This window comes from Gobius niger (genome assembly GCF_951799975.1).
Source record: "Gobius niger genome assembly, chromosome: 19".
NCBI classification, from domain to species: Eukaryota; Metazoa; Chordata; class Actinopteri; order Gobiiformes; family Gobiidae; genus Gobius; species Gobius niger.
The window spans coordinates 28,366,219-28,391,190 of NC_136870.1; the positions used below are offsets into that span (position 1 = coordinate 28,366,219).

General features: G+C 45.1%; 1 protein-coding gene across 1 annotated transcript in view; it reads left to right on the top strand.

Moving 5' to 3' along the window:
- Positions 1-1,467: 1,467 nt before the first annotated feature.
- Positions 1,468-24,972, top strand: part of ankfn1a (ankyrin repeat and fibronectin type III domain containing 1a) — an 81,837-nt gene continuing 58,332 nt past the window's right edge. Inside the window, exons 1-3 of the mRNA XM_079577121.1 lie at positions 1,468-1,660; positions 12,678-12,888; positions 21,764-21,958. Of these exons, the coding sequence (XP_079433247.1) occupies positions 1,487-1,660; positions 12,678-12,888; positions 21,764-21,958 (580 nt within the window). The 5' untranslated portion in view covers positions 1,468-1,486. The remainder of the gene's footprint in view (positions 1,661-12,677; positions 12,889-21,763; positions 21,959-24,972) is intronic.

The following is a 24,972-nucleotide window of genomic DNA, read 5'->3' on the forward strand; positions in this document are numbered from 1 at the left end:
CTAACAGCAGCTATAGTTGTGCTAACAGCAGCTAAAGTTGTGCTAACAGCAGCTATAGTTGTGCTAACAGCAGCTACAGTTGTGCTAACAGCAGCTAATGTTATGCTAACAGCAGCTAAAGTTGTGGTAACAGCAGCTAAAGTTGTGGTAACAGCAGCTAAAGTTGCGGTAACAGCAGCTAAAGTTGTGCTAACAGCAGCTAAAGTTGTGCTAACAGCAGCTACAGTTGTGCTAACAGCAGCTAAAGTTGTGCTAACAGCAGCTAAAGTTGTGGTAACAGCAGCTAAAGTTGCGGTAACAGCAGCTACAGTTGTGCTAACAGCAGCTACAGTTGTGCTAACAGCAGCTACAGTTGTGCTAACAGCAGCTAAAGTTGTGCTAACAGCAGCTACAGTTGTGCTAACAGCAGCTAAAGTTGTGCTAACAGTAGCTACAGTTGTGCTAACAGCAGCTATAGTTGTGCTAACAGCAGCTAAAGTTGTGCTAACAGCAGCTAAAGTTGTGCTAACAGCAGCTAAAGTTGTGCTAACAGCAGCTAAAGTTGTGCTAACAGCAGCTATAGTTGTGCTAACAGCAGCTAAAGTTGTGCTAACAGCAGCTATAGTTGTGCTAACAGCAGCTAAAGTTGTGCTAACAGCAGCTAAAGTTGTGCTAACACCAGCTACAGTTGTGCAAATAGCAGCTAAAGTTGTGCTAACAGCAGCTATAGTTGGGCTAACAGCAGCTAAAGTTGTGCAAATAGCAGCTAAAGTTGTGCTAACAGCAGCTAATGTTATGCTAACACCAGCGACAGTTGTGCTAACGCCAGCTAAAGTTGTGCTAACGCCAGCTAAAGTTGTGCTAACAGCAGCTACAGTTGTGCTAACAGCAACTACAGTTGTGCTAACAGCAGCTAAAGTTGTGGTAAAAGCAGCTACAGTTGTGCTAACAGCAGCTATAGTTATGCTAGTACCAGCTATAGTTGTGCTAACAGCAGCTAAATGCTAATATTGGCAGAATCCCCTCTTAGTCCCGCGGTATGATGTGAAATATGAAATGACCTGCGTGGCCAACACTGGTCAGACCCGGTCTGGCCTCAGCAGTCGAAGAGCCCACACGCAGCTAGATGTCCCGGGTTCAATTCCCACCTGGACGGGGCGTTTCTGTGGAGTTTGCATGTTCTCCCATGTCTGCATAGGTTTCCTCCGGCTTCCCCGACCACTAAAAACATGTACAATAGGCCAGAATGAAAGAGAGTGTGTGTGAGAGTGCATTGATTTTATATGGCACTGTTCTGGCATTATTCACTCACTCCAGACTTGGTGGTGGTAAACGACTCCTGTAGCCACATCTGCCCTGGGGTAGACGAGGCAGCCAGTCTGCGCCATCTGCCTGTGGAAAAGCCTTTATCATTTGAGAACCATATTCACCTCCCCCACCTCAGATGTTTCTCCTGACACGTGGATCTTCCTTGTGTCTCCTCAGGCGTGTGGGAGGGGGCGGAGCCATGCAGCAGATGCAGTCCCTCCAGCTGACCCAGAGGGGGCGCTGTCCCGGCCCCACGTCTCCCAACGCGGCCAAGCGGCTTTACCGAAACCTGTCGGACAAACTGAGAGGGAGCAGCTCCTCCATCGAAGACACGTACTTCTTCGGGAAGAACGACCGGCTGCGCAAGGCCTCGGTGAGTTTAAAGCCACACTCTGGAGCTTTAAGGCCTCGGTGAGTTTAAAGCAACACTCTGGAGCTTTAAATGTGAGTTTAAAGCAACACTCTGGAGCTTTAAATGTGAGTTTAAAGCAACACTCTGGAGCTTTAAGGCCTCAGTGAGTTTAAAGCAACACTCTGGAGCTTTAAAAGACACACTGTGGAGCTTTAAAGGTGAGTTTAAAGCAACACTGTGGAGCTTTAAGGCGGCTCTGGTGAAATGTCGTCAGATTAGCGTTTCCCTCCTGTAAAGCTAACTCCTCTGCGTTTCCCGCCTGTAAAGCTAACTCCTCTGCGTTTCCTGCCTGTAAAGCTAACTCCTCTGCGTTTCCCGCCTGTAAAGCTAACTGTGTTTCCCGCCTGTAAAGCTAACTCCTCTGTGTTTCCCTCCTGTAAAGCTAGCTCCTCTGTGTTTCCCTCCTGTAAAGCTAACTCCTCTGCGTTTCCTGCCTGTAAAGCTAACTCCTCTGCGTTTCCCGCCTGTAAAGCTAACTGTGTTTCCCGCCTGTAAAGCTAACTCCTCTGCGTTTCCCTCCTGTAAAGCTAACTCCTCTGCGTTTCCCTCCTGTAAAGCTAGTTCCTCTGCGTTTCCCGCCTGTAAAGCTAACTCCTCTGCGTTTCCCGCCTGTAAAGCTAGCTCCTCTGCGTTTCCCGCCTGTAAAGCTAGCTCCTCTGCGTTTCCCGCCTGTAGCTCCTCTGCGTTTCCCTCCTGTAAAGCTAACTCCTCTGCGTTTCCCGCCTGTAAAGCTAGCTCCTCTGCGTTTCCCGCCTGTAGCTCCTCTGCGTTTACCTCCTGTAAAGCTAACTCATCTGTGTTTCCCTCCTGTAAAGCTAGCTCCTCTGCTCCTGTAAAGCTAGCTCCTCTGTGTTTCCCTCCTGTAAAGCTAACTCCTCTGTGTTTCCCGCCTGTAAAGCTAACTCCTCTGTGTTTCCCTCCTGTAAAGCTAGCTCCTCTGTGTTTCCCTCCTGTAAAGCTAACTCCTCTTTGTTTCCCTCCTGTAAAGCTAACTCCTCTGCGTTTCCTGCCTGTAAAGCTAGCTCCTCTGTTTCCTTCCTGTAAAGCTAACTCCTCTGTGTTTCCCTCCTGTAAAGCTAACTCCTCTGCGTTTCCCGCCTGTAAAGCTAACTCCTCTTCTCCTGTAAAGCTAACTCCTCTGTGTTTCCCGCCCGTAAAGCTAACTCCTCTGCGTGTCCCGCCTGTAAAGCTAACTCCTCTGTGTTTCCTGCCTGTAAAGCTAACTCCTCTGTGTTTCTCTCCTGTAAAGCTAACTCCTCTGCGTGTCCCGCCTGTAAAGCTAACTCCTCTGTGTTTCCTGCCTGTAAAGCTAACTCCTCTGTGTTTCCCTCCTGTAAAGCTAACTCCTCTGCGTTTCCCGCCTGTAAAGCTAACTCCTCTTCTCCTGTAAAGCTAACTCCTCTGTGTTTCCCGCCCGTAAAGCTAACTCCTCTGCGTGTCCCGCCTGTAAAGCTAACTCCTCTTCTCCTGTAAAGCTAACTCCTCTGTGTTTCCTGCCTGTAAAGCTAACTCCTCTGTGTTTCTCTCCTGTAAAGCTAACTCCTCTGTGTTTCCCTCCTGTAAAGCTAACTCCTCTGCGTTTCCCGCCTGTAAAGCTAACTCCTCTGCGTTTCCCGCCTGTAAAGCTAGCTCCTCTGCGTTTCCCGCCTGTAGCTCCTCTGTGTTTCCCTCCTGTAAAGCTAACTCCTCTGTGTTTACCTCCTGTAAAGCTAGCTCCTCTGTGTTTCCCTCCTGTAAAGCTAACTCCTCTGCGTTTCCCGTCTGTAGCTCCTCTGTGTTTCCCTCCTGTAAAGCTAGCTCCTCTGTGTTTCCCGCCTGTAAAGCTAGCTCCTCTGTGTTTACCTCCTGTAAAGCTAGCTCCTCTGTGTTTCCCTCCTGTAAAGCTAACTCCTCTGTGTTTCCCGCCTGTAAAGCTAGCTCCTCTGTGTTTCCCTCCTGTAAAGCTAGCTCCTCTGCGTTTCCTGCCTTTAGCTCCTCTGCGTTTCCTACCTGTAAAGCTAGCTCCTCTGTGTTTACCTCCTGTAAAGCTAACTCCTCTGTGTTTCCCGCCTGTAAAGCTAACTCCTCTGCGTTTCCCTCCTGTAAAGCTAGCTCCTCTGTGTTTCCCACCTGTAAAGCTAGCTCCTCTGTGTTTCCCGCCTGTAAAGCTAGCTCCTCTGTGTTTCCCACCTGTAAAGCTAACTCCTCTGTGTTTCCCGCCTGTAAAGCTAGCTCCTCTGTGTTTCCCGCCTGTAAAGCTAGCTCCTCTGTGTTTCCCACCTGTAAAGCTAACTCCTCTGTGTTTCCCACCTGTAAAGCTAGCTCCTCTGTGTTTCCCGCCTGTAAAGCTAGCTCCTCTGTGTTTCCCACCTGTAAAGCTAACTCCTCTGTGTTTCCCGCCTGTAAAGCTAGCTCCTCTGTGTTTCCCGCCTGTAAAGCTAGCTCATCTGTGTTTCCCGCCTGTAAAGCTAACTCCTCTGTGTTTCCTGCCTGTAAAGCTAACTCCTCTGTGTTTCCCGCCTGTAAAGCTAACTCCTCTGTGTTTCCCGCCTGTAAAGCTAGCTCTTCTGTGTTTCCCTCCTGTAAAGCTAACTCCTCTGTGTTTCCCGCCTGTAAAGCTAACTCCTCTGCGTTTCCCTCCTGTAAAGCTAGCTCCTCTGCGTTTCCCTCCTGTAAAGCTAACTGTGTTTCCCTCCTGTAAAGCTAACTCCTCTGTGTTTCCCGCCTGTAAAGCTAGCTCCTCTGCTCCTGTAAAGCTAGCTCCTCTGTGTTTCCCGCCTGTAAAGCTAACTCCTCTGTGTTTCCCGCCTGTAGCTCCTCTGCGTTTCCCTCCTGTAAAGCTAGCTCCTCTGCGTTTCCCGCCTGTAAAGCTAACTCCTCTGTGTTTACCTCCTGTAAAGCTAACTCCTCTGTGTTTCCCGCCTGTAAAGCTAGCTCCTTTGTGTTTCCCGCCTGTAAAGCTAACTCCTCTGCGTTTACCTCCTGTAAAGCTAGCTCCTTTGTGTTTCCCTCCTGTAAAGCTAGCTCCTTTGTGTTTCCCTCCTGTAAAGCTAACTCCTCTGTGTTTCCCGCCTGTAAAGCTAACTCCTCTGTGTTTCCCTCCTGTAAAGCTAACTCCTCTGCGTTTCCCTCCTGTAAAGCTAACTCCTCTGCGTTTCCCGCCTGTAAAGCTAGCTCCTCTGCGTTTCCCTCCTGTAAAGCTAACTCCTCTGTGTTTCCCTCCTGTAAAGCTAACTCCTCTGTGTTTCCCTCCTGTAAAGCTAACTCCTCTGTGTTTCCCTCCTGTAAAGCTAGCTCCTCCGCGTTTCCCGCCTGTAAAGCTAACTCCTCTGCGTTTCCCTCCTGTAAAGCTAACTCCTCTGTGTTTCCCTCCTGTAAAGCTAACTCCTCTGTGTTTCCCGCCTGTAAAGCTAACTCCTCTGTGTTTCCCTCCTGTAAAGCTAGCTCCTCTGCGTTTCCCGCCTGTAAAGCTAACTCCTCTGCGTTTCCCTCCTGTAAAGCTAACTCCTCTGTGTTTACCTCCTGTAAAGCTAGCTCCTCTGTGTTTCCCTCCTGTAAAGCTAGCTCCTCTGCGTTTCCCGCCTGTAAAGCTAACTCCTCTGCGTTTCCCGCCTGTAAAGCTAACTCCTCTGTGTTTACCTCCTGTAAAGCTAGCTCCTCTGCGTTTCCCGCCTGTAAAGCTAACTCCTCTGTGTTTACCTCCTGTAAAGCTAACTCCTCTGCGTTTCTCTCCTGTAAAGCTAACTCCTCTGCGTTTACCTCCTGTAAAGCTAACTCCTCTGCGTTTCTCTCCTGTAAAGCTAACTCCTCTGCGTTTACCTCCTGTAAAGCTAGCTCCTCTGCGTTTCCCGCCTGTAGAGCTAGCTCCTCTGTGTTTCCCTCCTGTAAAGCTAGCTCCTCTGCGTTTACCTCCTGTAAAGCTAGCTCCTCTGCGTTTCCCGCCTGTAGAGCTAGCTCCTCTGCGTTTCCCGCCTGTAAAGCTAACTCCTCTGTGTTTCCTGCCTGTAAAGCTAGCTCTTCTGCGTTTCTCTCCTGTAAAGCTAACTCCTCTGCGTTTCCCGCCTGTAGAGCTAGCTCCTCTGCGTTTCCCGCCTGTAAAGCTAGCTCTTCTGCGTTTACCTCCTGTAAAGCTAGCTCCTCTGCGTTTCCCGCCTGTAGAGCTAGCTCCTCTGCGTTTCCCGCCTGTAAAGCTAACTCCTCTGTGTTTCCTGCCTGTAAAGCTAACTCCTCTGCGTTTCTCTCCTGTAAAGCTAACTCCTCTGCGTTTACCTCCTGTAAAGCTAACTCCTCTGCGTTTCTCTCCTGTAAAGCTAACTCCTCTGCGTTTACCTCCTGTAAAGCTAGCTCCTCTGCGTTTCCCGCCTGTAGAGCTAGCTCCTCTGCGTTTCCCGCCTGTAGAGCTAGCTCCTCTGCGTTTCCCGCCTGTAAAGCTAACTCCTCTGCGTTTCCCGCCTGTAAAGCTAGCTCCTCTGCTCCTTTAAAGCTAGCTCCTCTGTGTTTCCCGCCTGTAGCTCCTCTGTGTTTACCTCCTGTAAAGCTAACTCCTCTGCGTTTCCCGCCTGTAAAGCTAGCTCCTCTGTGTTTCCCGCCTGTAGCTCCTCGTCGTTTCCCGCCGCTCCCTGTGACATCATTGATCTCGATCGACGTACTGATGGCTCGTCCTCGCCGTCCGTCACGTCTGAGCGCCGTCCCGTGTTCGGCCTCGTCCTCATTAGCCTTTTGTGCGAAGCTCCGCCCCCCTCGGCTCGATGCGGATCCGGTTAGCGACGCCGTAATCCCGTTAGCGACGCCGTAATCCCGTTAGCATCTGTAAACGGACGTGTTTTCTGCGCTTCCACAAACGCCTTTGTCCCGAGGAACAAAGGAGCCGGATCTTTCCACGTGAAACGAAAACTGTCCCGGAGTCCAGCGCCTCCCCCCCCAGCGGCGCCTCCTCCCCCAGCGGCGCCTCCCCCCCCAGCGGCGCCTCCTCCCCCAGCGGCGCCTCCCCCCCCAGCACAAATGAAGGCAGGAGGATCAGAGCAGGAAATGTGTGAAGGTCATTTTGTATCAGTCGCTGAAACAGGGGAATGTTGATGTTTAAAACTGGACGCAGATTCTGATTCTCTTTCCGATACTGAAATCTTTGTCGTCTAGAACAGTGGTCCCCAACCACCGGGCCGGGGACCGCCGCCGGTCCGTGAAGCATTTCCTGCCGGGCCGCAGAGAAATAGGAAATGATTTATAAAGGACTACATTTTCTGCGATTCATCTTTGGCCCGTCCTCAAGCCAAGAAGCTCATTCATAGAAGTGAAATCAAACTCCTGATAGAAAGTCGCCCTAGAAATCCTTTGGACTCGAGTTCATCTGGTTCAGTCTCTGAGTCTCTGAGTCTCTGAGTCTCTAAGTCTCTGAGAGTCTGAGTCTCTGAGTCTCTGAGTCTCTGAGTCTCTGAGTCTCTGAGTCTCTGAGTCTCTGAGTCTCTGAGTCTCTGAGTCTGAGGCTGTATCCGAATGTCCACACTAGTCCCTAACCCCTCATTCACTACATAGGCCCGCACTATATAGTCACTGATTCGGACACAAGCCACGACTTTCTCCGCGCTGTGTGACGTCAGGCGCGCTGCAGCTGCAGATGTTTTTTTAAATTTTTTTTATCTGAATTTATTTATTGTTACAAACGTTTATTTTAAGAAACAGAACGACTGTTTTGGCACTTTTACAGGCGTTACTGTCATCACAAAAAAGGAAAAAGCAGCAGATTGAGTGACTACATCTGCTAAAAGTTCAATAAACTCCGGGAATAAAGTATTTCTGTGATAAAAAACAAACTCAGAGACAGTGGAATATTTATGGAAAAATATGAGTCAGATACTTTATATTTCACATGGATTTTACATGAATGACTTGGATTATTCGAGAGGAAGCTATCGGTCATTTAGCTCGAGCTAAAGGTTAGCAGCTAACGTTAGCATGAAGCTGTCGGTCATTTAGCTCGAGCTAAAGGTTAGCAGCTAACGTTAGCATGAAGCTGTCGGTCATTTAGCTCGAGCTAAAGGTTAGCAGCTAACGTTAGCATGAAGCTGTCGGTCATTTAGCTCGAGCTAAAGGTTAGCAGCTAACGTTAGCATGAAGCTGTCGGTCATTTAGCTCGAGCTAAAGGTTAGCAGCTAACGTTAGCATGAAGCTGTCGGTCATTTAACAGCTCCAGCTAAAGGTTAGCAGCTAACGTTAGCATGAAGCTATCGGTCATTTAACAGCTCCAGCTAAAGGTTAGCAGCTAACGTTAGCATGAAGCTGTCGGTCATTTAACAGCTCCAGCTAAAGGTTAGCAGCTAACGTTAGCATGAAGCTATCGGTCATTTAACAGCTCCAGCTAAAGGTTAGCAGCTAACGTTAGCATCTTTTCACCGTAACCGTTTATATTTAGGTCGTTTCTTCATGAGAAACACAAACACTCGACTGAAACAGCTGATTTACTTCAGTCGTGTTTAGTTCACAGACCTGTCTCTGTCAGGCTCTTCTCCCACTCTCCCAGTGCATTGTGGTCTATATTGACCCATTTAGTGACCATCGATGCTCACTACTTATCCAGATGCATTGTGGGAAATTTCGAGTGCCCTACTTTTTTCTCTACAAAATGGCGTGACCACTATATAGTGACTATATAGTGACTATATAGGGGATAGTGCGGACATTCGGATACAGCCTGAGTCTCTGAGTCTCCGAGTCTCTGAGTCTCTGAGTCTCTGAGTCTCTGAGTCTCTGAGTCTCCGAGTCTCTGAGTCTCTGAGTCTCTGAGTCTCTGAGTCTCTGAGTCTCTCTGTCCTCAGACGTAAACAGCGGCTCATTTCTCTCCGGGACGTTTTTTCATCCGTCAGTCAGAGAGACTGAGGTGATTCAGCCCAGACTCAGTTATGTAACAGACTCACAGGTTTAGAGAAAGAAAACAACTCCCACGAACCACCAAAACATGTACAATGGAGTCCGCGCGGACGTCTGGAACAGCCCCATAGCAACAGCCCCATAGCAACAGCCCCATAGCAACAGCCCCATAGCAACAACCCCATAGCGACAGCCCCATAGCAACAGCCCCATAGCAACAGTCCGAGTCTCAGAACAAACTTCAGCTTTTATTGTTTGGATCAATATTTGTGTCCGAGAGGTTTAAAAACTCGTCTATGCTGTTTGTAAAGAATGTAGGAGGATGAAAGGCCCGGAGACCAGATGGAGACTTCTCTAACCCTTAACCCCTGAACCCAGCACATTTTCTCCAGCTCGGCTTTACCCAAACCTACACTTCGTTCCAGATTATTATGCAAATGACATTTTTCTGTGAGTTTTTCGGACAGTTTCTGCTTGGATTTTTGGAGGGTCGGCTTTGTAGCGGCTGTTCTCTTAATTGGCTTGTTGCACAATGTGGCTACGCTAGTTCCTCTGAGCTGAAGCTGTGGGCGCTAGTACTTCCTGTTCGCATTAATTTCCATTAAGATGAGCTCAGACCAGTGAGTTTCTGGTAGAAATATTTCCATAGAGGAGACGTTTATGTTTATAAGGATCAGTGAGTTTGTCTTGAAGCTAATTTAACCTCTTAACTCCCGCCTGAACCGAGAGGATCTTTTTTCCTCACGTCATCAGATTTTTTTTTTCATCTTTTTTGTCATTTTTTGGTCACATTTATTTTATTTTTTTTCGTCAATTTTTTGTCACATTTTTGCCATTTTTTGGTCAAATTTTTATCATATTTTCTTGTCATTTTTCGTCCATTTTTGGTCAATTTCTTGTGACTTTTTATCACATTTTTGCCACTTTTTCATCAATTTTTCGTTCCTTTTTCATCAATTTTTTGTCACATTTTTGTAATTTTTTGGTCATTTTTTGTGACATTTTTGTGACATTTTTGCCACATTTCCATCATTGTTTTCGTCGAGAAAACGTGCTCGGTTCAGGTGGGAGTTAAGGGGTTAATGCTTTACACAACTTGAAATAGTGCCTTTATATATATTCTTTTATAGCATGTTAGCCTTTAGCTTCAAGACAAACTATCAATCCTTCATGATCATCTACCGGGAACTCACCGCCCACAACATAATCTTTAGAAAATATGATTATTATTCCAGGAAAAGAACACAGACAGGAAGTCCAGGCGCTCACACCTTCAGGTCAGAGGAACTAGCATAGCCACACCGTGCACCAAGCTAATCTGATGTGAAACCGTCCTCATGGTGCCTTTATCTGCACAAACCCGAGTGCTTGAATCATCCACAAATCTCTGATCAGTTTGATGATTACGCTTCATCTTGAGCTTTCATTCCTAGACCAAGACATTCAACTATTTCCCCCCAAATAAAGCAGACGTTCTTCTGTCTGAAAACATGAAGAACGTGGAGGTTTCCGTTCACCCGTAAACGTTCTCCTCTCGTCCCGATCCGCCTCCGCTCTCTTCAAACCGTGGCTTTGTCTGTGGAGCAGGTCGTTGGAGAGGCTCCGAGTGTGAAAAGTGTGAAATCCTCTGAGTGATCACGAGGCGCAGACGGAGAGAGAGGAGAGCAGGTTTGAGTCTGGCAGGAGGATCATCTCAGGTGCAGGGAGGAGCTGGAGGAGCTGGAGGAGCTGGAGGCGCTGCTGGCTGCGAGCGGAGCGTCGTTAACACCGTCACTAACAGCTTCGGCGTCTCCGGTCAGACACGAACAGGAAGAAATAATAACGAAGGTTTACACAGACTCAGCGACAAACTCCACTTTTTAACACGCGATGCAAAAGGTGGTTTTATCTCCTTGAAACAGGAGGGAAATGTGGATAATTTAAAGAGTCAGTCCCACAGCACCATCTATATCTCACTACAATGATGACAAACCTTCTGTTGGTCTGTAAATGCAGTAAATTAGAATAACTGCCTTGTATAAAATGTCTCTCTCAAAATGGCTGTAGTGAATGTCTTGAAATAGGCCTCTGTCTCTTTAAGAACCCCTTAACTCCCGCCTGAACCGAGAGCTTTTTCTCCAGTTTGGCTTTACCCCAATCCAAAAGCTTCTGGAAAAAAGCTGTGAAAAAGCAACAAAACGGAGACGAAAACAATGATGGAAATGTGACAAAAAGTGAGAAAACATTGATGAAAAAGGGGAAAAAATGTCACAAGAAATTGACAAAAAATTGAAAAAAAGTGACAAAAATGTGACAGAAAAATTACAAAAATGTAATAAAAAAGTGATAAAAATTTGACAAAAAAATGAAAAAAAAAAAAGTATTAAAAAATTGAAGAAAAAATACAAAAAATATGACAAGAATTTGATAAAAATTTGACACAAAAAAAAATTACAAAAAATTTACAAAAAAAATTACAAAAATGAGTTGAATACCCAACAAAAAAAATGCTAAAAAAGATCCGTTGACGTGAGGAAACAGATCCTCTCGGTTCAGGCGGGAGTTCAGAGGACACGAACCTCTGAGCCTTTAGACACGCCCCCTCCACACGCTGTCTGTGGCATCAGTGGGGAGGGGGTTCTGCTGAGGAGCAGTGGTTGGTTACTCGGCTGGTGACCAAAGCTCGGAGGCGTCTCCAGGAGGTGGGGGCGTTCCTAGGAGGACTCAGGCAAACCTATCCCTAAAATGGCCGCCATCAGAGTTTTTACAGATTACTCAGAAATACGTGAATGTGCCAAGGCAACACTTCAGGCATGTTTTTAATGAGGGAGTGACAGAATAACATGAGGGAAAGCTTGAACAAGTCCCCCCCCCTTTAAAGCAAACTGGAAACAATGGGAAACTTTTGAACTGACCTCAGCACGTATGAACCACAGTCACATGAACGTGGACACAGTATTTTAGAAGAATTATTTTTTCCAAAGCCTTAAAATTGATTTTTATTTTAAATAATTAAACCAAAATAAATATGGGGAAGAAATTTGGAAAAAAAAAAAAAAAAAAAAATTAAAATGAGGAAAAAATGGGGGAAAGTGGGAAAGTGGGAAAAAATAGTGTGGATTTTTTTTTTTTTTTTTGTTAATGGAAAAGATTGAAAAAAAGAAATGTGAGGGAAAAGGGGGAAAGATTGTACAAATAGATACATAGATAAATATAGTGGTGGATACCATTCATCCATCTTCATCCTCTTTATCCGGGGCCGGGTCGCGGGGGCAGCAGTCTCAGCAGAGATGCCCAAACTTCCCGATCCACACACACCTCCTCCAGCTGTTCTGACCCTGAGGCCACACCTCCTCCAGCTGTTCTGACCCCGAGGCCACACCTCCTCCAGCTGTTCTGACCCTGAGGCCACACCTCCTCCAGCTGTTCTGACCCCGAGGCCACACCTCCTCCAGCTGTTCTGACCCCGAGGCCACACCTCCTCCAGCTGTTCTGACCCCGAGGCCACACCTCCTCCAGCTACCAGGAGCGACCAGGAGGCATCCGGAACAGATGCCCGAGCCACCTCAGCTGCTCCTTTCGACGTGAAGGAGCAGCGACTCTTCTCCGAGCTCCTCTCGGGTAACTGAGCTCCTCACCCCCAGCCACCCTGCGAAGGAAACTCATTTCGGCCGCTTGTATTCGCGATCTCGTCCTCTCGGTCATGACCCAGATCACATGACCGTAGGTGACACAGATGAGGGCGGATGGAGGGAAAAACAAGGAAAAATGTGGAAATAAATGTGAAAAATGGGAAACTGTTTTCTTAGGGCTGAGGAGAACGTTCATGTTTTTAAGAGCAGCTCAAGACCCACCTTTTTAGCTGAGCTTTAACTGACTAATCTATTTATTTAATCCTAATATATAATGTATATGGGAGGTTGTGCAGGCGCGTTGTTTTAAATGTTGTATCTGTAAAGCACTTTGTGAGACCTTTCGGTTTGAAAAGCGCTTTATAAATAAAGTTTGATTGATTGATTGATTGATTGATTGATTGATTGATTGATTGATTGATTGATTGATTGATTGATTGATTGATTGATTGATTGATTGATTGATTGATTGATTGATTGATTGATTGATAATAAACTGAAGCGACCCCGTCTCTGTGTCTCAGACGGCCCAGTACAGCGAGGTGCTGTTCGAGGCGGTGGAGCAGCAGGACCTGGACACGGTTCAGATCCTCCTGTTTCAGTTCAGCCCCGAAGAACTGGACCTGAACACGCCCAACTGCCAAGGCCTGACGCCGCTGGACATCAGCATCATGACCAACAACGCCCCCATCGCCAAGCTGCTGCTGCGGGCGGGCGCCAAGGAGAGCCCCCACTGTGAGTACGCCCCCGAAAACACGCCTAAAACACGCCTTAAACACGCCCACACATGACCAACAACGCCCCCATCGCCAAGCTGCTGCTGCGGGCGGGCGCCAAGGAGAGCCCCCACTGTGAGTACCACCGCGAAAACACGCCTAAAACACGCCTTAAACCAACACACATGATCAACAACGCCCCCATCGCCAAGCTGCTGCTGCGGGCGGGCGCCAAGGAGAGCCCCCACTGTGAGTACCACCCCGAAAACACGCCCTAAACACGCCTTAAACAGACACACATGACCAACAACGCCCCCATCGCCAAGCTGCTGCTGCGGGCGGGCGCCAAGGAGAGCCCCCACTGTGAGTACGACCGCGAAAACACGCCTTAAACACGCCTTAAACCAACACACATGACCAACAACGCCCCCATCGCCAAGCTGCTGCTGCGGGCGGGCGCCAAGGAGAGCCCCCACTGTGAGTACGCCCCCGAAAACACGCCTTAAACCAACACACATGACCAACAACGCCCCCATCGCCAAGCTGCTGCTGCGGGCGGGCGCCAAGGAGAGCCCCCACTGTGAGTACGACCGCGAAAACACGCCTTAAACACGCCTTAAACACGCCCAAAACGACCACACATGACCAACAACGCCCCCATCGCCAAGCTGCTGCTGCGGGCGGGCGCCAAGGAGAGCCCCCACTGTGAGTACGACCGCGAAAACACGCCTTAAACACGCCCAAAACGACCACACATGACCAACAACGCCCCCATCGCCAAGGAGAGCCCCCACTGTGAGTACCACCCCGAAAACACGCCTTAAACACGCCTTAAACACGCCCTAAACACACCTTAAACCGACCACACATGACCAACAACGCCCCCATCGCCAAGGAGAGCCCCCACTGTGAGTACGACCCCGAAAACACGCCTAAAACACGCCTTAAACACGCCCAAAACGACCACACATGACCAACAACATCGCCAAGGAGAGCCCTCACTGTGAGTACCACCCCGAAAACACGCCTTAAACACGCCTTAAACCAACACACATGACCAACAACGCCCCCATCGCCAAGGAGAGCCCCCACTGTGAGTACGCCCCCGAAAACACGCCTTAAACACGCCTTAAACCGACCACACATGACCAACAACGCCCCCATCGCCAAGCTGCTGCTGCGGGCGGGCGCCAAGGAGAGCCCCCACTGTGAGTACGCCCCCGAAAACACGCCCTAAACACACCTTAAACCAACACACATGACCAACAACGCCCCCATCGCCAAGCTGCTGCTGCGGGCGGGCGCCAAGGAGAGCCCCCACTGTGAGTACCACCCCGAAAACACGCCTTAAACACGCCTTAAACCAACACACATGACCAACAACGCCCCCATCGCCAAGCTGCTGCTGCGGGCGGGCGCCAAGGAGAGCCCCCACTGTGAGTACCACCCCGAAAACACGCCCTAAACACGCCCAAAACGACCACACATGACCAACAACGCCCCCATCGCCAAGGAGAGCCCCCACTGTGAGTACGCCCCCGAAAACACGCCTAAAACACGCCCAAAACGACCACACATGACCAACAACGCCCCCATCGCCAAGCTGCTGCTGCGGGCGGGCGCCAAGGAGAGCCCTCACTGTGAGTACGACCCCGAAAACACGCCTTAAACACGCCTTAAACCAACACACATGACCAACAACGCCCCCATCGCCAAGCTGCTGCTGCGGGCGGGCGCCAAGGAGAGCCCCACTGTGAGTACCACCCCGAAAACACGCCTTAAACACGCCCAAAACCACCACACATGACCAACAACGCCCCCATCGCCAAGCTGCTGCTGCGGGCGGGCGCCAAGGAGAGCCCCCACTGTGAGTACGACGCCTTAAACACGCCTTAAACACGCCTTAAACCAACACACATGACCAACAACACCCCCATCACCAAGCTGCTGCTGCGGGCGGGCGCCAAGGAGAGCCCCACTGTGAGTACCACCCCGAAAACACGCCTTAAACACACCCTATACACGCCCAAAACCAACACACATGACCAACAACGCCCCCATCGCCAAGGAGAGCCCCCACTGTGAGTACCACCCCGAAAACACGCCTAAAACACGCCCAAAACGACCACACATGACCAACAACGCCCCCATCGCCAAGGAGAGCCCCCACTGTGAGTACCACCCCGAAAACACGCCTAAAACACGCCCAAAACGACCACACATGACCAACAACGCCCCCATCGCCAAGGAGAGCCCCCACTGTGAGTACCACCCCGAAAACACGCCTAAAACACGCCCAAAACGACCACACATGACCAACAACGCCCCCATCGCCAAGGAGAGCCCCCACTGTGAGTACGACCGCGAAAACACGCCTTAAACACGCCCAAAACGACCACACATGACCAACAACGCCCCCATCGCCAAGGAGAGCCCCCACTGTGAGTACCACCCCGAAAACACGCCTTAAACACGCCTTAAACCAACACACATGACCAACAACGCCCCCATCGCCATCCCTCACTGGGCTTAGGCCGGTGTGAGGCTTCATCAGGGCCGGTGTGAGGCTTCATCAGGGCTTCATGCGCTGTGGAAACATGAGCCCAGGTTCGTGCCTGGCGCTGGTGGAAAGTTCCCGCCCTGCCTGGTTCAGGAGGAATGGGATTTACGAGCCTCGCGTGTGTTTCTTGTGTAAACTCACCGTAAACGCTGTTTAAACGCAGCCTAATGAAGCAGAGACTTCGCTCAGAGAAGCCCCTCCCCCACTACCCGAAACCCACGGCAACGGAGTCACGTCCACTTCGGGTTTTACGGCACATTTCACCGGCAACAAGTGGTGATTCCCACGCTGATTCATTCACTAATGCTGACATGTTTGGTATCCATGTGGAGCAGGAAAGACTCATTTCCTGTGTGGGAGACAGACAGACTAACAAATTTAATGCTTTTATTTTGAAAACACCACAAATTTAAGACTTTATTTTGAAAACGTCACAAATTTAAGGCTTTTATTTTGAAAACGCCACAAATTTAAGACTTTTATTTTGAAAAAGCCACAAATTTATGGCTTTTATTTTGAAAACGCCACAAATTTAAAGGAATAGGCCACCGTTTTTATATACTAAGATATGTTCTTACCTCACTTTAGTCGAGTTAATATATCCCCGTCTGGTCATTGTCCGCGCGCTCTGTCACGCAAACGGAGCACATACGCAGCCTCTCCCATATGTGACATAGCTCCGAAAAAGCTCACGATAGAAGCTACCAAGCTCTTCCACGTGTTCCCTATTTAAATAAAGTTACGTGAAGTGTTTTCATGCGAAGTATATTTACACAGAAATGTAACGTGTCGATTTTATAAGCAAATAAAAAGGGGGACTATATTGTGAGGCGTAATGATACGAGGAGCACAGCGTCCGCGTAGTAACTCCTAAAGACTTCCCCCGCTCACTTCCGTCAATAACCTTTAGGAGTTACTGCGCGGACGTTTTACTCCTCGTATCATTACGCCTCACAATATAGTCCCCCTTTTTATTTGCTTATAAAATCGACACGTTACATTTCTGTGTAAATATACTTCGCATGAAAACACTTCACGTAACTTTATTTAAATAGGGAACACGTGGAAGAGCTTGGTAGCTTCTATCGTGAGCTTTTTCGGAGCTATGTCACATATGGGAGAGGCTGCGTATGTGTGAGCGCACGGACAATGACCAGACGGGGATATATTAACTCGACTAGAGTGAGGTAAGAACATATCTTAGTATATAAAAACGGTGGCCTATTCCTTTAAGGCTTTTATTTTTAAAACAGCACAAATTTAAGGCTTTTATTTTGAAAACGCCAAAAATTTAGGGCTTTTATTTTGAAAAAAGCACAAATTTAAGGCTTTTATTTTGAAAATGGCAAAAAAAAAATAAGGCTTTTATTTTGAAAACGCCACAAATTTAAGGCTTTTATTTTGAAAATGGCAAAAAAAAAATAAGGCTTTTATTTTAAAAACGCCACAAATTTAAGGCTTTTATTTTGAAAACGCCACAAAATTAAGGCTTTTGTTTTGAAAACGCCACAAATTTAATGCTTTTATTTTGAAAACGTCGCAAATTTAAGGCTTTTATTTTGAAAAAAGCACAAATTTAAGGCTTTTATTTTGAAAACGCCACAAATTTAATGCTTTAATTTTGAAAACACCACAAATTTAAGGCTTTTATTTTGAAAACGCCACAAATTTAAGGCTTTTATTTTGAAAACGCCACAAATTTAAGGCTTTTATTTTGAAAACGCCACAAATTTAAGGCTTTTATTTTGAAAACGCCACAGATTTAATGCTTTTATTTTGAAAACGCCACAAATTTAATGCTTTTATTTTGAAAACGCCACAAATTTAAGGCTTTTATTTTGAAAACGCCAAAAATTTAAGGCTTTTATTTTGAAAACGCCAAAAATTTAAGGCTTTTATTTTGAAAAAAGCACAAATTTAAGGCTTTTATTTTGAAAACGCCACAAATTTAATGCTTTTATTTTGAAAACGCCACAAATTTAAGGCTTTTATTTAGAAAACGCCAAAAATTTAAGGCTTTTATTTTGAAAACGCCACAGATTTAAGGCTTTTATTTTGAAAACGCCACAAATTTAAGTCTTTTATTTTGAAAACGCCACAAATTTAAGGCTTTTATTTTGAAAACGCCACAAATTTAAGGCTTTTATTTTGAAAACGCCACAAATTTAAGGCTTTTATTTTGAAAACGCCACAAATTTATGGCTTTTATTTTGAAAACGCCACAAATTTAAGGCTTTTATTTTGAAAACGCCACAAATTTAAGACTTTTATTTTGAAAACGCCACAAATTTAAGGCTTTTATTTTGAAAACGCCACAAATGTAAGTCTTTTATTTTGAAAAAAGCACAAATTTAAGGCTTTTATTTTGAAAAGTCACACATTTAAGGCTTTTATTTTGAAAACGTCACAAATTTAAGGCTTTTATTTTGAAAACGTCACAAATTTAAGGCTTTGATTTTGAAAATATCACAAATTTATGGCTTTTATTTTGAAAACATCACAAATTTATGGCTTTTATTTTGAAAACGCCACAAATGTAAGTCTTTTATTTTAAAAAAGCACAAATTTAAGGCTTTTATTTTGAAAAGTCACACATTTAAGGCTTTTATTTTGAAAATATCACAAATTTAAGGCTTTTATTTTGAAAACGCCCCAAATTTAAGGCTTTTATTTTGAAAACGCCCCAAATTTAAGGCTTTTATTTTGAAAACGTCACAAATTTAAGGCTTTTATTTTGAAAACGTCACAAATTCAAGGCTTTTATTTTGAAAACGACACAGATTCAAGGCTTTTATTTTGAAAACGACACAGATTTAAGGCTTTTATTTTTCAAAACGCCACAAATTTAAGACTTTTATTTTGAAAACGCTACAGATTTAAGGCTTTTATTTTGAAAACATCACAAATTTAAGGCTTTTATTTTTCAAAACGTCACAAATTTAAGACTTTTATTTTGAAAACGTCACAAATGTAATGCTTTTATTTTGAAAACGTTACAAATTTAAGGCTTTTATTTTGAAAACGTTACAAATTTAAGGCTTTTATTTTGAAAACGCCACAAATTTAAGGCTTTTATTTTGAAAACGACGCAGATTTAATGCTTTTATTTTGAAAACGCCACAAATTTAAGGCTTTTATTTTGAAAACGCCACAAATTTAAGGCTTTTATTTTGAAAACGCCATAAATTTAAGGCTTTTATTTTGAAAACGCCACAAATTTAAGGCTTTTATTTTGAAAACGCCACAGATTTAAGGCTTTTATTTTGAAAACGCCACAAATTTAAGGCTTTTATTTTGAAAACGCCACAAATTTAAGGCTTTTATTTTGAAAACACCACAAATTTAAGGCTTTTATTTTGAAAACGCCACAGATTTAATGCTTTTATTTTGAAAACGTCCCAAATTTAAGGCTTTTATTTTGAAAAAAGCACAAATTTAAGTCTTTTATTTTGAAAACACCACAAATTTAATGCTTTTATTTTGAAAACGCCACAAATTTAAGTCTTTTATTTTGAAAACGCCACAAATTTAAGGCTTTTATTTTGAAAACGCCACAAATTTAAGGCTTTTATTTTGAAAACGCCACAAATTTAAGGCTTTTATTTTGAAAACGCCAAAAATTTAAGGCTTTTATTTTGAAAACGCCAAAAATTTAAGGCTTTTATTTTGAAAAAAGCACAAATTTAAGGCTTTTATTTTGAAAACGCCACAAATTTAATGCTTTTATTTTGAAAACGCCACAAATTTAAGGCTTTTATTTAGAAAACGCCAAAAATTTAAGGCTTTTATTTTGAAAACGCCACAGATTTAAGGCTTTTATTTTGAAAACGCCACAAATTTAAGTCTTTTATTTTGAAAACGCCACAAATTTAAGGCTTTTATTTTGAAAACGCCACAAATTTAAGGCTTTTATTTTGAAAACGCCACAAATTTAAGGCTTTTATTTTGAAAACGCCACAAATTTATGGCTTTTATTTTGAAAACGCCACAAATTTAAGGCTTTTATTTTGAAAACGCCACAAATTTAAGACTTTTATTTTGAAAACGCCACAAATTTAAGGCTTTTATTTTGAAAACGCCACAAATGTAAGTCTTTTATTTTGAAAAAAGCACAAATTTAAGGCTTTTATTTTGAAAAGTCACACATTTAAGGCTTTTATTTTGAAAACGTCACAAATTTAAGGCTTTTATTTTGAAAACGTCACAAATTTAAGGCTTTGATTTTGAAAATATCACTAATTTATGGCTTTTATTTTGAAAACATCACAAATTTATGGCTTTTATTTTGAAAACGCCACAAATGTAAGTCTTTTATTTTAAAAAAGCACAAATTTAAGGCTTTTATTTTGAAAAGTCACACATTTAAGGCTTTTATTTTGAAAATATCACAAATTTAAGGCTTTTATTTTGAAAACGCCCCAAATTTAAGGCTTTTATTTTGAAAACGCCCCAAATTTAAGGCTTTTATTTTGAAAACGCCACAAATTTAAGGCTTTTATTTTGAAAACGCCACAAATTTAAGGCTTTTCTTTTGAAAACGCCACAAATTTAAGGCTTTTCTTTTGAAAACGCCACAAATTCAAGGCTTTTATTTTGAAAACATTGTTTGGTAAAAATAAATCACATTGAGCTGCATTTTATTGCAGTTTTTATGTTTCTTCCTCCCTGTTTCTCGCCTCCTCCAGAGAGAGCGAGCGTGAGGCGTTTAAGTGCCCGCTAAGTGTCTGTACTTTGTGCTTTTGAGCCGATTGGAGGCGATCGATGCGTGAAGTGAGACGGATCTTCAGCGTAATCCACTTATCCAGATCCGCTCTGATGAAGGGACTTAATAACGTCACCGATAAAGACGAGACGCCGATAAACACAACGGGAAAGAACTCAGTGTTACGGACGAAAACCCAAAACAGAGCCCAGGCAGACACAGACATGGTGGAGTCACTTCCTGGGTAAATCTCAGAGAATAAACATGGGCTGAGTTAATATAAAGAACCTAGTATCTCCACGCTGACGCCTGTGGGAGGGTCTGTTCCCTCTCCTGCAGCAGCAGCGTTTTGCGTCTGAACGTGGTGGTTATGAAAGCAGCTGCTCTGTCGGCCGCTCTCTCCTCTCGCTCTGAATCACTGGCCTTGGACAAACGCTGTGTCGACAGATAATAAAGCAATGTTCCCTCCAGCGCAGGGACGGCGGCGCAAACAGAGGCGATGAGAAAAGAGACACGTGCAGAGACGGCAGAGCTTGTTATTACTTACTTTTCTCCTGTATTTAATTACTGTGGTCGACCTCGAGCGTCATCAGGGAAAAGAAAACTCATCAGAACAGTTTCATCCAGGTGTGTGCTGCAAACATACATGCACACTGTCGCAGACGACAACGCAGACGACATAGCAGACGACAAAGGGGAAGAGAAAGCACTTTTCACCCAATTTTGTTTTCATAAAAAAAAGAAAAAAGATCATGTTTTTCCTACTTTTTCAATTTTTTTAATGTTTTGTGGAGTCTCTCTATTAAACTCTTCTCTGTATTAAGCGTCTGCTCTCCTCTGTATTAAGCGTCTGCTCTCCTCTGTATTAAGCGTCTGCTCTCGTCTGTATTAAGCGTCTGCTCTCCTCTGTATTAAGCGTCTGCTCTCCTCTGTATTAAGCATCTGCTCTCCTCTGCAGTCGTTGCAGTCGAGTCTCTGCATTAAGCGTCTGCTCTTCTCTGTATTAAGCGTCTGCTCTCGTCTGTATTAAGCGTCTGCTCTCCTCTGTATTCAGCGTCTGCTCTCCTCTGTATTAAGCGTCTGCTCTTCTCTGTATTAAGCATCTGCTCTCGTCTGTATTCAGCGTCTGCTCTCCTCTGTATTAAGCGTCTGCTCTCGTCTGTATTCAGCGTCTGCTCTCCTCCGCAGTCGTTGCAGTCGAGTCTCTGTATTCAGCGTCTGCTCTCGTCTGCATTAAGCGTCTGCTCTCCTCCGCAGTCGTTGCAGTCGAGTCTCTGTATTAAGCGTCTGCTCTGGTCTGCTCTGGTCTGTATTAAGCGTCTGCTCTCCTCTGTATTAAGCGTCTGCTCTCGTCTGTATTAAGCGTCTGCTCTCGTCTGTATTAAGCGTGTGCTCTCCTCCGCAGTCGTTGCAGTCGAGTCTCTGTATTAAGCGTCTGCTCTCGTCTGCTCTGGTCTGTATTAAGCGTCTGCTCTCCTCTGTATTAAGCGTCTGCTCTCCTCTGTATTAAGCGTCTGCTCTCCTCTGTATTAAGCGTCTGCTCTCGTCTGTATTAAGCGTGTGCTCTCCTCCGCAGTCGTCGCAGTCGAGTCTCTGTATTAAGCGTCTGCTCTCGTCTGCTCTCCTCCGCAGTCGTCTCGGTGGAGTCTCGCGAGGCCCACCTCTCGTCCCTGGTGCTGGAGGCCGAGCGGAGGGCGGCCGAGCTGGCGGCTCAGGCCCAGAGAGAGGGCCTTTCCCTGGACGCCTGCCACAACAACAAGGCCCTGAGGAGCTGGGAGTGGAGGAGCCGGCTGTACGCGCGCATGAGGACGGGCTTCCAGCACGCACGTGAGTCCGACGCTCCACTGTCACACACGATACAACATCATACATCAGAAACATGTGAGTATATGTGAGTATATGTGAGTATATGTGAGTATATGTGAGTATATGTGAGTATGAGCTGCAGAACGGGATCACTTACGTCGCTTTGTCGCTCAAAATGGTACAAAACGCAAGAAAACACTCCTGATCTTTCCATATTTTTCAGCAGTTTTAATATTTCCCCACTTTTCCCCAATTTCTTCCCCATTTCTTTTCATTTCATTTCATTTATTAACTTATTTGAACGGGACAGTGCATATTAATGAACAGACAACTAGTGCTGTAAATATGCCGGATTTAGCTCAAGGCTAATTTCCATCCGCAGTCCCATAAAAAACAAGACAAGAACATGCAAAATATAAAACACATAAGCCACAACACACAGCAGTACATTACAGACAAAACAGGCAACAGCTACACAATACATAAAGTGCATCTCTTTCATAGGCCACTCCCCTCATCCCCCACTCACACGTCTGCAAATATTTAAAATATGTTCCTGTCTGATGCCTCTTAATGGTCACACCTTTGTTGGCAGAAAAGCCGTTCTTTCAGTTGTCTCTTAAATGAGACGTAGGTGCTGCTTTCTCTAACTGTCATGGGTCGAGTGTTCCAACTAGAACAAGCCTTAAAGGAACAGGCCAGCGTTTTTCCACACTGAGATATGTTCTTACCTGAGCTGTGACGAGTTCTTTAGGACCTGTCTGATCTTCAGTCACGTAAACACAGCGCAGACGGCGTTAGCATTTAGCCTCTCCCTCTCTCCTCTATAGCTCCAAAACAGGTCAAGATAGAAGCTACCAAGCTCTTCCACGTTTTCCCTATTTAAATATGGTTACGTGAAGTGTTCCACTACAAAGTATAATTACACAAAATTAAACAATGTGGATTTTCTAAGCGGATAAAGGGGGAACTATATTGTAAGGCGTAATAATACCAGGAGGAGTTCGAAATCAGCGCAGTAATCTTCACTTTACTGTGCGGATGCCAAATTACTGACCTGTTTTGGAGCTATAGAGGAGAGAGGGAGAGGCTAAATGCTAACGCCGTCTGCGCTGTGTTTACGTGACTGAAGATCAGACAGGTCCTAAAGAACTCGTTAAAGCTAAGGTAAGAACATATCTCAGTGTGGAAAAACGGTGGCCTGTTCCTTTAAAGTTTCTTAATTTTTTCCACAAGTTTTCTACATTTTTCCCCCCAGTTTTTCCAGAATGTCCTCTCCCTCGCTCCTATATCTTCTCGTTATATCGTCCACCTCTTCATCACACTTTCATTTCCCTCAAAGCAAAGGCACGGGTCTGACCCTCGACCGCTCACTGTTTCATGTCGATGCAAACTGACCTTTCTCCAAGCCCCGCCCCCAAAGCAATCATTTTTCAATCATTCCTCATAGCAACCGTTGCCACCAGACTCGCTCAGCATCTCCCGCCATAGAAAGCGTTTTCATCTTTTCAGAGCAGAAAGAAAAGCAGCAGAAGGAAAATAAAACTGCACATAAAATATTCCTCCAGACCATAACTGAGGATGAATGAGCACATGGTGGTGTCTCTGCAGAAGGTGAGGTTCTTTCCCTCAGGCTCAGACAGTGAAACACGTTCCTGAGTCGTGAGTGAGTTTAGTCTCTTTATGAGCTGCGTCTTTTTGCCGCTGAATGATCCCACACTACATTACCCACAACCCCCTGCGGTCCGGACACGACTCCCGCCGCAGCGAGAAGCCGGAGATCATCATCTGCAGCGGAATCAGCGGATATAAATGTGCTTTTGAAGCTGAACACCTCACATTTACACGAGGACGGGGAATTCACACACACTGGGCCTGACGCTCAGTGGATAAAGTGGATCATGTGGATCATGTGGATAATGTGGATGAAGTGGATCATGTGGATAATGTGGATAATGTGGATAAAGTGGATAATGTGGATAAAGTGGATAATGTGGATAATGTGGATAATGTGGATAATGTGGATAATGTGGATAATGTGGATAATGTGGATAAAGTGGATAATGTGGATAAAGTGGGTAACGTGGATAATGTGGATAATGTGGATAATGTGGATAATGTGGATAATGTGGATAAAGTGGATCAAGTGGATAATGTGGATAATGTGGATAATGTGGATAATGTGGATAATGTGGATAAAGTGGATAATGTGGATAATGTGGATAATGTGGATAATGTGGATAATGTGGATAATGTGGATAAAGTGGATAATGTGGATAAAGTGGGTAACGTGGATAATGTGGATAATGTGGATAATGTGGATAATGTGGATAATGTGGATAAAGTGGATCATGTGGATCATGTGGATAAAGTGGATTAAGTGGATAATGTGGATAGTGTGGATCGTGTGGATAATGTGGATAAAGTGGATTAAGTGGATAATGTGGATAGTGTGGATAAAGTGGATCATGTGGATAATGTGGATAGTGTGGATCGTGTGGATAATGTGGATAAAGTGGATTAAGTGGATAATGTGGATAGTGTGGATCGTGTGGATAATGTGGATAAAGTGGATCGTGTGGATAATGTGGATAAAGTGGATAAAGTGGATCATGTGGATAATGTGGATAAAGTGGATCATGTGGATCATGTGGATAAAGTGGATTAAGTGGATAATGTGGATAGTGTGGATCGTGTGGATAATGTGGATAATGTGGATAGTGTGGATAAAGTGGATAATGTGGATAATGTGGATAAAGTGGATCATGTGGATCATGTGGATAAAGTGGATTAAGTGGATAATGTGGATAGTGTGGATCGTGTGGATAATGTGGATGAAGTGGATCGTGTGGATAATGTGGATAAAGTGGATAAAGTGGATCATGTGGATAATGTGGATAAAGTGGATCATGTGGATCATGTGGATAAAGTGGATTAAGTGGATAATGTGGATAGTGTGGATCGTGTGGATAATGTGGATAAAGTGGATGAAGTGGATAAAGTGGATAAAGTGGATAAAGTGGATAATGTGGATA